The sequence below is a fragment of the Wolffia australiana genome, chromosome 14, assembly GCF_029677425.1.
Source record: "Wolffia australiana isolate 7733 chromosome 14, ASM2967742v1".
Classification (NCBI taxonomy): domain Eukaryota; kingdom Viridiplantae; phylum Streptophyta; class Magnoliopsida; order Alismatales; family Araceae; genus Wolffia; species Wolffia australiana.
Genome location: NC_135848.1, coordinates 1,514,983 through 1,527,724, shown reverse-complemented (window position 1 = coordinate 1,527,724; position 12,742 = coordinate 1,514,983). Strand labels below are relative to the sequence as shown.

General features: G+C 39.2%; 1 protein-coding gene across 1 annotated transcript; it reads left to right on the top strand.

The window, feature by feature from the left end:
- LOC144712449 (homeobox-leucine zipper protein ATHB-53-like) lies at positions 1-2,531 on the top strand. The gene is made up of 3 exons (XM_078586733.1): positions 1-224; positions 628-932; positions 2,111-2,531. Exons 1-3 carry the CDS (start codon positions 146-148, stop codon positions 2,345-2,347), a joined length of 621 nt encoding a protein of 206 aa, XP_078442859.1. The 5' UTR covers positions 1-145; the 3' UTR covers positions 2,348-2,531.
- The last annotated feature ends 10,211 nt before the right edge of the window (positions 2,532-12,742 follow it).

Sequence of the window (12,742 nt, the reverse complement as noted above, 5' to 3'; positions counted from 1 at the left end):
CGTCCTCTGTCCAACTCCTGTTGCAGAGAAATCATTAGCTGGAGAGAAGAGAGATAGAGAGAGAGTTAGAGAGAGAGAGAGAGAAAGAGAGTTTTGTTAGAGTTTGGGGGTGTAAGTGGAGTTGGGTTGTGGGGGGGAAGAGGCAATGAAGAAAACCCAGGTGGATGAAACGACTCTGGTCTCCTCCGAAATGAGTTCCTGCGTCAGTAATGAAGTGCCCCAAGGTTCATCCCTCTAAATCTTTCGAATAATTTTTTTGTGTTTTGAGAGCAACAGTAGATGAGGAATTGATTGCTTTGAAATGAGTTCTTTTGTTTGTTTTAATGCCAGCAGGGTACATGGGCATAAATCACTTGCAGATGCCGTGCTCTTAATCTTTGTTTAAATATTTGTACCTCGTATTCTAGTTAAGAATACTGTCGCAGAGCAGATATGAAATGGAATATTGCGGAAGAAGTTGGGGGAGATTACATCGCTGAACTGTTCTTTTTCTTGAAATCGCTTGCAGATTCAATGCTCTTGATCTTGATATTAGTCTTTTAGCATATATTTATACCTCTCATTAGAGATATGTGGACTGTTTTTCATTCTCTGTCTCTTCTGAAAGAGGGTTTTTTATACCTGCAGAGGACATGGGCAGGAGAGCGAAGCGGAGAAGGAAGAGAGCGAAGGGGGGGGAGGAGGCGAAGAAGAGGAGGCTCACCGAGGAGCAAGTGAAGTTGTTGGAGATGAACTTTTGTAGAGAGAGAAAGCTTGACTCTGCGAGGAAGCTGAAGCTTGCGGCTGAACTTGGACTTGAGCCCAAGCAGGTGGCCGTGTGGTTCCAGAACAGAAGAGCAAGATGGAAGGGCAAACAGTTGGAAGAAGAGTACGTTCAAATGAAGTACATGAACGACGCCCTTCAACTTAAAGTGTGCCATCTCGAAGCTGAGGTCCGTCTCTCTCTCTCAATCCCTTCTCTCGTTATAGAACCAGAATTAGCAAACGAGCGACCGAGATAGGATGATCATTTTGGTAGGGTCTTTCGTTCCCAGACATATTTTTATTCGTTCCTTGTCCAGCGGTGATAATCTCTCTCTCTCTCTCTCACTCACTCTCTCTCTCGCTCTCTCTCTCTCTCTCTCTCTCTCTCTCTCTCTCTCTCTCTCTCTCTCTCACTCTCTCTTCCCTCCTCCTTCCCTCTCTCTCTCACTCACTCTCCAAACTCTCTCATTCACTCTTATAACTCTCTTTGCTCTCTTCCTTTCTCTCACTCACTCACTCTTGTAACTCCTCTTGCTCTTGTTCTCTTCTTCTCTCTCTCTCTCACACTAACTCACTCTTGTAACTCTCCCTTGCTCATGCTCTCTCTCCCTCTCTCTCTCTATTATAACTCTCTCTAGATCTTAATCCCTCTCTTGCTCTTGCTCTCTCTTCCTCTTGTATGCTTAGAGGTATGAACATTAGTTCTTTGGTGGGAGTGGTCTGACCTTGGGTTTTTGTCGTTGATAGTAAGTCAGGAAAACATAAGAAAATAACCCATACTAACATTTCTCTCTCCCATGCCTTGAGATATGGGTACTGCTTCTTTGATTGGGGTGGTCTGACCTTAGTTTTTTTCCCCCTTCGATTGGTACTGAGGAAAAAACTTAAGAAAAGAAGCCATAATAACGTCACTCTCTCTTGTTTTTGTCCGGCCGCTGCTCTCTCTCTCTCTCTTTCTCTCTCTCTACCCTTTCTGTCTCTCTCTTTTATTCAAACAGTGTTTAGCTGATGTGTTACTTTTCCAACGCAACCTGCTGATACAGTGTTCTCCTCATTTTCTTCGACCTAACTTCTCTTATTCAATAAGTTGGATAGTAATTCCGCTGTTCATGGTGATATCTCTTTCGCTCAGTCTCCATTCCCATTTTCTTTAATTTAATGTTTGTTTGTTTCTTTATGTCGTACCCATGCTCTTCTTTCTCCCTCCCTCTCTCTCTCTGCTAACAAAGCTACCCATGTCTAGTGCCAAACCTTACGCTCGGATCTATTTTACTCACGATAATTCCCCCGATATCTTATCACTTACCTCCTAAATCGACTATAAACTCTTATTCATTGTTTCTAATGATTCTTTTTTACATTGCAGCTATTGAAAACGAATGGGAACTTCTCGGATGCGGGTAAGTCGATGCCGAAGTTCAAAGGATTAGTCTGCGAGAGGTGCGGATATAACACTATCTCTACCACCTTCATTGAAGAAGCCCAGAAGCCCCTTAATGAAACCATCGCCGCGGCGGAAGAAGAGAACCTCGTATTGTGCATGCACGACGACTTCCGCAGTTACATTGACATGATGGATTGGGTTATGTTTAACGAGATTTGACGTCCCTCTGATCGTTCCTCCCTTGTAAATTTATCAGTTTGAATGCGCCTCCTTTCATGATCCTGTAGAAAATTCTGTCGTCTTTAGGATTAACCTGGTGCTTTCATGCCGATTGAGTAAATTACTAGATTGATCTGTATTTATGGTTTCATATTGGAATAGACTCTGTCTTCCTTTTTCTTTCTCCAAAGTCCCTATGAACTCAATCTTCCTTATTGGAATCGACGAAATTTTAATTTGGCTTATTCTTTTTTGCCGCGGTTGGAGGAACTGTTTGCTCCGAAGTGTGAAACCCTAATGCTGCTTATAGTAGAAGCTTCGTAATCGGCCAGATTCTTGTTGAGTTCTCGAGCTGATTTTGGTGATTCTCGCGTAATCCTTGATTCTAAGTATTCTGAATTGAAAACTGAAGGAGCTTGTTTTGCACGATACCCTAATATCCGGAAAAAAAGGGATATTAGTGCTTGTCAATTCTTGTTATCGCCGGATTAACTTTGGCTTTTAGAGCTGATTTAGTGGCTTTATCTGTAATGTTTGGTTCATAAGGAAAAACCCGTCTTCCTGAATCCGTGACAACTGGAACTCCACTAAGGAACCTTATTTTCTCAAACCCTTGTTTCCAAAAGAAGAAGAAGGAGAAGAAGAAAGAATGAATGAATAAATGAAACACAATAAGAATCAATGAATATATGAAATAGAAGAATGAATGAATAAATGAAAGAATGAAACAGAAAACTTCAAAAGTCCTCTCCAAATGAGTCTGTGGCTAAATTGCCATGAGCAATAACCTGTTTATCTAGCTCTTCGATTCGATGTGGGTCCTGGCCCATAACCTCAATCTTCCTACACCATGCGTGACTTTCTCCAAAAGAACAGAGAAAAGAAGGAATAACTCAGTCTAGTAGGGGACTGGGTACGAGGAACTCAAAGGCCCTGAAAGGATGAACTCTTCCGACGTTGGATAGCCGGAAGATTTGACCTCGGAGAAAGCTGCCGCAGAGAGAATCGTTGCATCTTTCGACGAGCCGTGCGGCTCCGTCAGTCAGTGTCTCCTCGGACCCGCTCTTCCTCCTACTTAACTTCCGTCCTCTAGAGCAAGGCACGTAGACGACTGAACAGGACGGAAGGGACGGATTTAATCCAATCAGATCGTTGGAAATTTCGTCGAACAAAGAGTCAATTCGATCTAAACAGGTTGAAAAAAATGAGAAGAAATGTGACGACGAACAAATTGATACAAGTATAGGAAGACGGAGTAGTAGCAAAGGAGAGAGATTGAGAAGATGAAGAGATTGGGATAAGAGAAGGAAATCCCATAAACGAACAATAAGAGTGTTCAGCTATTTATAGAGGCGTAAGTGTGTTAATGCATTTAATGACTGCATTAACCACAGCGTCCAGCGCCATCCTGTCGGGAATGATGACAGGCGTTGGTAGTCGTGGCAGACGGTGGCACTGGGCGAGTGTTGCCTTGGGACAGTGCGAGAGCAGCCTTGGAGTGTTGTGTCTGCGTCGGACAGTGGCGTGGCTCGAGGCTGGCGGCGTCCGTATGTGTCTCCAGAAGCTTCTCTGTCATGCCGTTGCTTGCGTTGTACGGCGGGCGTACACCTGGTGTCAAGGCATCATTATCTCTGACACAAATGTATAAAGAGCTCTGAAAATAGTAGTTTGGGAGAGAGATGATAAATCACCCATTATAACGAAATGTTATATAGATTGACAAAAAATAAAATGTTATAATGTCTACTTTGTATAAAACATCTAGTTTGAATGAAGCTAAAAATATATTTAAATATCATTTTTGTGGAATAAATATTTTAAAAGACAACACACGGCACAGACCCACATGACGAGGTCGACAGGACTGATTGAGACAACATGACTGACGTCACAGATCAGCCCGAGAGAACCGATCTAGATGTCATACCCAATGTGACTGACCCACCAGCGACGTGACTGATGTCACGAACATCGGACACATTGTTTGTCAGGTTGGTCACATAGGTGATGTTGTCTAAGTTGGATCAGTTGGTTTGACCAATGGCGTTGGTCACATTGTCTTAGTCACTTTGGTCGGTTCGATTGGCGACTCAACCAATGTAACCAACCCATATGATGGGTTAAATCCCATGTGGACCAACTAGATTGACCACGCCAAAATAAAGGATGTCACAGACTAGTCTGACTGAGATGACTTGACTGACTTCACCAACCCATATGACAGGTCTGATGCGGTCGACATGACCAAAGTTGCTGATGAAACCAACCGAATCTATCAAGATGATGTGACCGAGGTCACATACTAGACCAATTGAACTGACTGAGACTGCTTCACCAACATCAACAATGAGACGAACAACATGGCAGATGCCACTAATCAGTGGCGTGATTTGTTGAGACGACATGACCAATGTCACTGATTGATATCATCAAGATAACTTCACCAGCATGACCAAACCATATCACCTATCATATGACCGACATCACTGACCCACATCATGCGTCTTACATGTGTAAATAACCGATGGCACCAAGTAAACTTATTGGACCAATCAAGACAATGTGACTGATCTCACTAACAAACACTGTGTCATCGACTTGAACGATGTGATAGATTTTATTTGTATTCTCATTAAAGATATCTTATACCACTTTAAATTCAATATTTTCCACATTATTTTATCCTTTCAATTCATGAAAAATATTTCTACATTTCAGTTGAGCATACAACTACTACACAATATGATGAACAAACATGAGATATAAATGGGAGAATGTTTTTTATTGTGCCTTCCATCTCCAAGTCCAAAAGTAGTCCCAGTCCTTGCACTTGTTTAGCCCCACCCTCCCCCAACTTTTCTTCAAAAGCAAACACATTGGTCATAGAACATGTTTTCATTTAGAGGAAAAATTACAATCCTTACCCTTTAAAAACTCTCTGTCAAGAGTCATAAAACTCTCGATCCTCCTTTGATGTTCAACTAGGTATCCTCAAATCTGCAATATGAATTTGAATTAAAATTGTGAAATATGATATTATGAGAGATACCAAAAATTGCTGAGGATCTTTAATATATTAATAGTAGCTCATAGTCCCATATATCTTATTTAGTCGTAATTTTCATCGTACTAAGCTTGGTTTTGTATGGTCACTATAAGCACTTAGTTGTTGATGAAATCATGATACTTGGTGCATTCAGATTGTGTCTGTTGTGCATGATGATAGGTTAACCAATAGAGAATAATCTATTAGCAGGGGCACTGGTTGGCAAAAAGGATAAAAAAATTCGTTCATATATTTGCCAATCATGGGAATTGTCTTTTCCTAGTCTCTTTCCACCATGATAACCCATTCATTGTAGGATAGAAAGAACTAACACACTCATCTATTTGATATGTAAAGACCATTGATCCATAATATTAGCCAAATGTTATGTCGAGCTTCAAACCTTGAAAAAAAATACCAACAGAGACATTCAGCTGTATTCTACTCTACCAAACTAATGTCTAGTGTCAGCATCTCAAGCTGTCATCATTTCAAGAAGATGACTCACATAACTCAACACAACACAGTGCCACAACAAATTCATGGAAGCTAATTTCACTTAATGATGCAACATAGATCCAATGCTCAAGATAATTTTATGCTACAACAAATAAATATACTTAGACAACTTTATTGACATCATGTTGATAGTTTCCAAGTGTGAAACCAGTGCATCTTCTTTCAAGATCCCATTCTAGTTCTTAAGATATCTCTCAAGAAACAATACTCACAACCGCAGGTACTGTCAACACTGTCTTCTTGGTGGATGATAATGTGGGATTTGCAAGTAGCTTCAAGGTTTTGATGACCTTGTTCAGCATATCCCACTCGTCATCAGAAGTGTAGAGGTTTTGATAATGAGGATTGAGGGTGAGGACCATGTTAAATAAGACATGTTTCTACTCTAGTTCTGCTTCCAACATGTCATGTGTGGAATTCTATCTCATAGGCATGTCAGAGGTAGTGTGTTGTGTTGGGTTCTAGAGGCCTTGATATGGATGAATAAATAAAAATATTCCGCAGCGGAATACTTGAACAAAATTGAATGTCATCGATAAAACCCAAGAAACGAAGTACCTTTGCACGGATCACATCTGTGATTTCTTGGATCCCGGAGTGAGACGAGTTGAGCTTCTCAAGTGTGCAGCCTCTAGACGTATCCACGTGATTCGCGACACGTCGAATCTTCTCCTTCTCGTTGACGAGCCTCGTTCTACCTCCATCATCGTCGTTATGTTGTTCCGATCGCATCGAGAATGGAGAGGGGGTGTGGGGAGAGTGGAGAAGAAGGGGAAGGCCCGTGAACAATTCTGGCCTGGGTGAATTTCGTTCAGGGCCTTCCCCTATTTATGTTAAGTGCGCATTTTTCATAAAAATCCCCAAAACTTAAGTATATCTTCCAACGTCTAAAAGACCATTTGCGTGTGACCCTCTAGGCCCATGTATCAATTTAGTTAACAACTCCAGTGGCCCAATAACCTTTATCAGCCTTCCAAATTAATTAACTATATCATCGTATAGATTAATTAACGTCAGATCAATTTAACTCAATCGATAGGTCAAGTCTCGAACACGTGGGGTGCCAAGCTACACCTCGTGATCTAGAAGATATAGAGGAGTGTATGTTGACTCACTCATGGAACCTGTTTGTCATTAGTTACCGTGTATGTATAGTCCCTCATCCACTTGACGCTCCATGGACGACTTAGGGTATGGTCAACTGTCAAACCCTAATCGGTCATCCGAGTTATTACTGATGCATTCAGAAATCATCGGAGAACTCTTCTCCGATATTTCACTACCTTAGCCAAGGACTTCATTGTATCGTCTTCCTTGAGCTGTCACCTCTTATACTGAGGGTGGACGATCCCATACTGACCACTCAATCATCTTCATGATGTTCTTGATGTACCCGAACTAAGACCGTTTAGAATCCCCTGATTAGAGACTCGTTGGCCATAGTCAAAGTACTACCACCCGTCCACAAGACATCTTTGGTGTCTCATGTCTAAGGACCACTTACACAACCGTGACGTGAATCGACCTGATTGACAGCTCGGTAAAGTACCATTCAGGGATTTGTATGGATCAATTTAGTGAACTCTTTCCACTAAAGAGCACCCACTATCTTTCCTTAGTGTCTCCACACTAATGGCTACGGGACCGGCCATACTTTGATGCTAGATAGTGCTAGATAATGCTATTCTAGCCAGATACTTTGATGTCCTTCTTGGGTATCCTTTGAGTAGGAATGTTTAGAACACATGCTTAAAGACTAGTGATATCCGTATTATGATCTCATCATAATTAAATAAGTCTGATCATGTATTCATAGACTTCATTATTAGCATCACACGTGCTCTATAATGAATATGGTGTATTTGTGAACATAGAACGAGATGTAGAATGTGTGATTGGCTTTCTGGCCACATATATTTCCATCATGTTGTAGTTGGGAATGCAACATATTGCACACATCTCACAATATCATTTGGCTCATGTGACATAGCCTGCCCAACAGAGAAAGACGATCTATGTGTACCTAGTGACTCCATTGAATCACTATCTTACATCATCTCAAGATCATCATCCTCAAGTGACATTTATTCTCGAATGCAAATATTTGATAGCTTGTCTAGGACCCTAGGTTAATGATGGAGGCAAAACATTGAACACTTTGGATAGGTGTGAAAAAGGGATTCGCATCCATTGGTATGCCTGATAATATCTGGATCATTCTTTAGGTTCAGGAAGTGTTTTCACTTGGAAATACACCTACCTTTAATATGTAATAATATATTTTAAAATCAAATACAAGTTAATCTAAGATGTACCTTTGCCATGAACCTGAATTATCTAACAATTGAAAGGATGGTGTCTCTCATTGTCTCTCCAAAATGTCTTTAGGATAGTTCTCGATCGATAACACCTAATTCTGGATTCTCCATTAAAAATTAATCCAATCCAATGTATAGTGATGCCTAGTAGTTCAATATCATTCACTATTGTCCACACGGAAACATGCTTAGAGACATGTCCAATGTTGGGAAGTTCATGGGCAAACTTCATCTTCCTTTCACTATAAGTTGCATAAAATGCCTCTTACACTACTGTAGAGCTTTGAATGTGCATGTCAAATTGTGCGCAAAACTAAGACCAGTGGACATCACTTGTATGATCAATCAAAATCATTGGTGATTTACCAAATTTTCTATTACTCGTATGATCACCATCAAGATGTGAAGAACTAAGGAATAAGCTTTGAATATTCATGTCAATTTATGCACAAAACAAGTCTGCCACTATTTTGTGATACTCTATGGGAGGTCCTCAACATGTATGATCAACATCTGTGTGTAGCAGACATCATGGAATCCATGAAGGCTCATTCTGAGATACATGTGGACTCAATTGAACTTAATGAACTGTGTCCATAAAGTTCGAAAGCTCTATCAATTGTAATGCTGACTCTTGAAGCTGGCACAGTCGAAACAGTTCATAAATCAAAATGATAATTTTATGGAGAATGAATACAAATGTGAAATATTTTCTGAATAAACTTTAAGATAAATCATGATACATATGATAGAATCGAACCTTCTGAATCCGTGTCTTATTTTCCTCTGCCAAAGAAATAATGGTGCTAGAAAGATTGGATAATGTATCGTTTCTAATGCTCTTTGACTTCAAATCCACGGAATCAACCAAACTTAAATTTGAAACTTACCGAACTTGTTTGAGGATAGGTCGGACTCATCAATTATTTGGACAGTATTGTGCTCATCCCCCTTGGAGCTTCCATTTATCTCTCTGTCTATACTTTGTATCTGAGGCTGAACATTAACAAACTACTCATTTAATCTTTCTTCTTTGTTCATCCCAAGCTGCAATGATGTAGGTGACATGGCCGCCAACTGCAGTTTAATCGTTTTGCCATGACTCTGCGGCTGTATAAACATCATGGAATCATGTCATTATACATCTCAAGAGAAGACACAAAAATCAATGAGAATGCAAGGGGGGCATCGTAGGAATTTTATTGTCCTTAGTTAGACCTATTGTTATAGGCTTAAGGTTATGATCTCTCTATATATGTGATCTTGATCGATTGATCACTATCTCGATCTTAATCTCAATAAACCCATCCCATCTATGGCGACTTCTAATCAGATCAACAACTTCCACCTAGATACAACCTACCATGAACCTACATTGATCTTAATCTCGTCATATTCTAATTCTGAATATATTTTCTGATTTCTGATGATTTCTCTACTTCTAGTGTGAGAGACTAAAAAAAGTAATGGGGTATGTAGGTGCAATCCGTGATCTTTCTATTATTCTGGGGATAGTTTACATCAGAATAGTGAGCGAAATCCAGCCCAGTTTTGTGGATTTCGTGGAATTCAAGTCAAAGAGCATTAGCAACGATACTATATCCAATCTTTCTAGCACCATTCTGTCTGTGACAGAGGAAAAGAAGATGAGGCTTCAGAAGGTTCAATTCTATCATATGTATCATGATTCATCTTAAAGGTTTATCAGAAAATATATTGGTAAAATATTTCACATTTGGACTAATTCTCCCTAAAGTTATTGTTTTGATTTATTAACTGTTTCGATTGTGCCAGCTTCAAGAGTTAGCATTACAATTGATAGAGCTTTGGAACTTAATGGACACACACATGGAAGAGACGAGAAGTTTTGATCACTTACCTGCAACATTGCATCCACCGTTGATGTGGTCAAAGCTTCAGGATCTCTCTCACATGAACTGATCGGACAGGTAAAAAAAGATCTCTTCTGAGGTGGGTTCTTATTATCTTTTGTTGACTCTTCTTTCCGCTCTTTGATATAAAAGGTAGAAAATAAAGTTAAATGGTTTGATCATCTGAAATTCACCAGAATGAGGGAGATTGCGACGAAGATGCAAGTTAAGCTGGAAGATATGTACTCCAAGGTGCATGTTAAACTATCCCCCCCAGCCACCCAAGAGAAAATCATGGCAAAAATTGAATCGGGCGACTGAGCTGTCTGATTTGATAGCCAAGATGGACAATCGGATATTGAAAGCCAGAGCACAGGCCTTGGGCAGGAAGGAGATTCTAGAAACGGCTGATAAGTGGTTGTTGACTTGTGAGGAGGATAGGTGGCTGGAAGACTACAGTCGGACGTGAGTTCACCATTCTTACTAATTTCTTGCCTTTTCCTTCTCAAAATATTGTCATGAAAATGGACTATCCTGTTGACCAGGATGTGAATCGATACAATGCGGCTAGTGGCTTTCCATTAAATCTCAAACATGCCGAAATAGGTCGTCAGCATTCTGAAATTTTCTTAATTAAGTAAATGCATTGTTAACTAAGCAAATGACCGTTACAAAGGACGATGCTACCATATCGAACCTGTTGCTGGAGAAGAAAATCAATATATTGCTTATGTAGCTTACCCATTAGACCTTTTTGAAGAAGGTTTTGTCACTAACATGTTTACTTCCATTGTAGGTAACATATTTGGCAGTTCAATAATTTACTAGTCAGAAGACCTCTTCTACCTGGAATTTTATGAACAAACTTACGAGGTTTTTCTGAACATTTGATATTTAAGGGAGAGCCTTTGCCCGCATTGTTTTTATTCACATCCTGGTCAATAGGATAGTTCATTTTCATGACAATGGTTTAAGAAGAAAAAGGTAATAAATCAGTAAGAATGATGAACTGTATGCCGATTGTAGTCTTCCAGCCATCTTTCCTCCTTACAAGTCAATGATGGAGGCCAAAATGGGTGTTTCTGAGGTAGATAACCATTGACAAAATAAAAAAGACTGACGCTTATGGTGTGATTGACAAATGTCTTGTAGGTAAACTTGGAGCGCCGAATGTTACTATTAAAATACTTTATTATTAGTACATGATTGTCCATGAGGTAGACGAAGGACAGGACTTTTAGATATATAATGTCTACTACATATAGATGGTGTGTTATCAATTGACCTTGGGACAAACCTTATATACTGTTGAGGTCTAGTCTTTATGAAATGTCGGATCCCTAGGTCCTCGGTGCACTAATTTTTCTGGATTTTTTTGTGCATTAAATGCACACAGAGAATCGATACTTCCCATTAAATTATTAAAGCGGTAACCTTATCAGTCTTTTTTTTAAAAAACAAGAAGTTGACGCGCTGACGTGGTGCTCTTCCAGATGCTAAAAAGGTATAATTTCTCTTTCTTATTAAAGGCAATGATTTTTTTGTTTTTCGCGCACAAAGACGTGGCATCGCATGATCAGAGGACAGAGAAAAAGAGCCAACGGCTAGGATTAATCACAAGTAAAATGGCCATATCTCGAGATCTAGCCGTCTGATTGTGCCCAAATTTTGAGGGTAGGTTTGTCTTTTCACCCTCTACGACCCATACGGTTCCATGTTTAAATATGGGAAGAAGGGAAAAACCACCAAGGAAGCTCGCCCCCAAGTTTTTTGGCCAAGAAGGACACATGAGTTGCTTTTGAAGTCGACAGACTCTTCTTCAAAAATCAAAGTTGTAAGTTTCTTCTTCACTATTTGAACTTCTTCTTGTACGATTTCAAAATGCCAAGGCATGGGCAAAATGTACATGCCCTTGGAGATGATTTTAATTGTGGTTAGCATTGAAATTTTGAATTTGATTCAAGATATGACTTTAAATTCTTAGTTCTACATTGATTATCATTTTATATTGCATCTTAGATCTCTAGATTAGAGTAAAATCTAATCTATAATTCATTTTCCCCGAATTCTTTCTACTTTCTCTCTCTAGGTTAACTTTCCTAATTTCTCTCTCCATAACTAAAAATTTATTGTTGGAAAATTCAATTCAACATCTAGAATACCTAAATCCAAAAATTCGTCCATCTTCAAGCCAAATTTCAAAATCCCTTTCTTGCTTATTAGTTCCCAAGTTTAATACATCAATTTTTTTTTGATAAATCATCTTGAATTGAATCTTGGCAATCCGATTTACTTTAACACAGTAATCAAAATTATCATCTCCAAAGTGTTCTGACCGAAAATATTAAGATCACCCAATTTCAAAATCCCTTTCTTGCTTATTAATTCCCAATTTTAATACATAAAAATTGTTTTGATAAATCATCTTGATTTGAATCTTGGCAATCTGATTTACTCTGACATAAGAATCAAAATTATCATCTCCATAGTGTTCTAAGTGAAAATATTAAGGTCACTATAAAGATTCTACTTACTTTTGAGTAATTCCAAAACAAAAATAAACACAATTAAGGCCCATTAAATATAAAAATCAATTCATTCTTGAATTAATCCATAGAAATTAGGATAAAAATTATTGAGA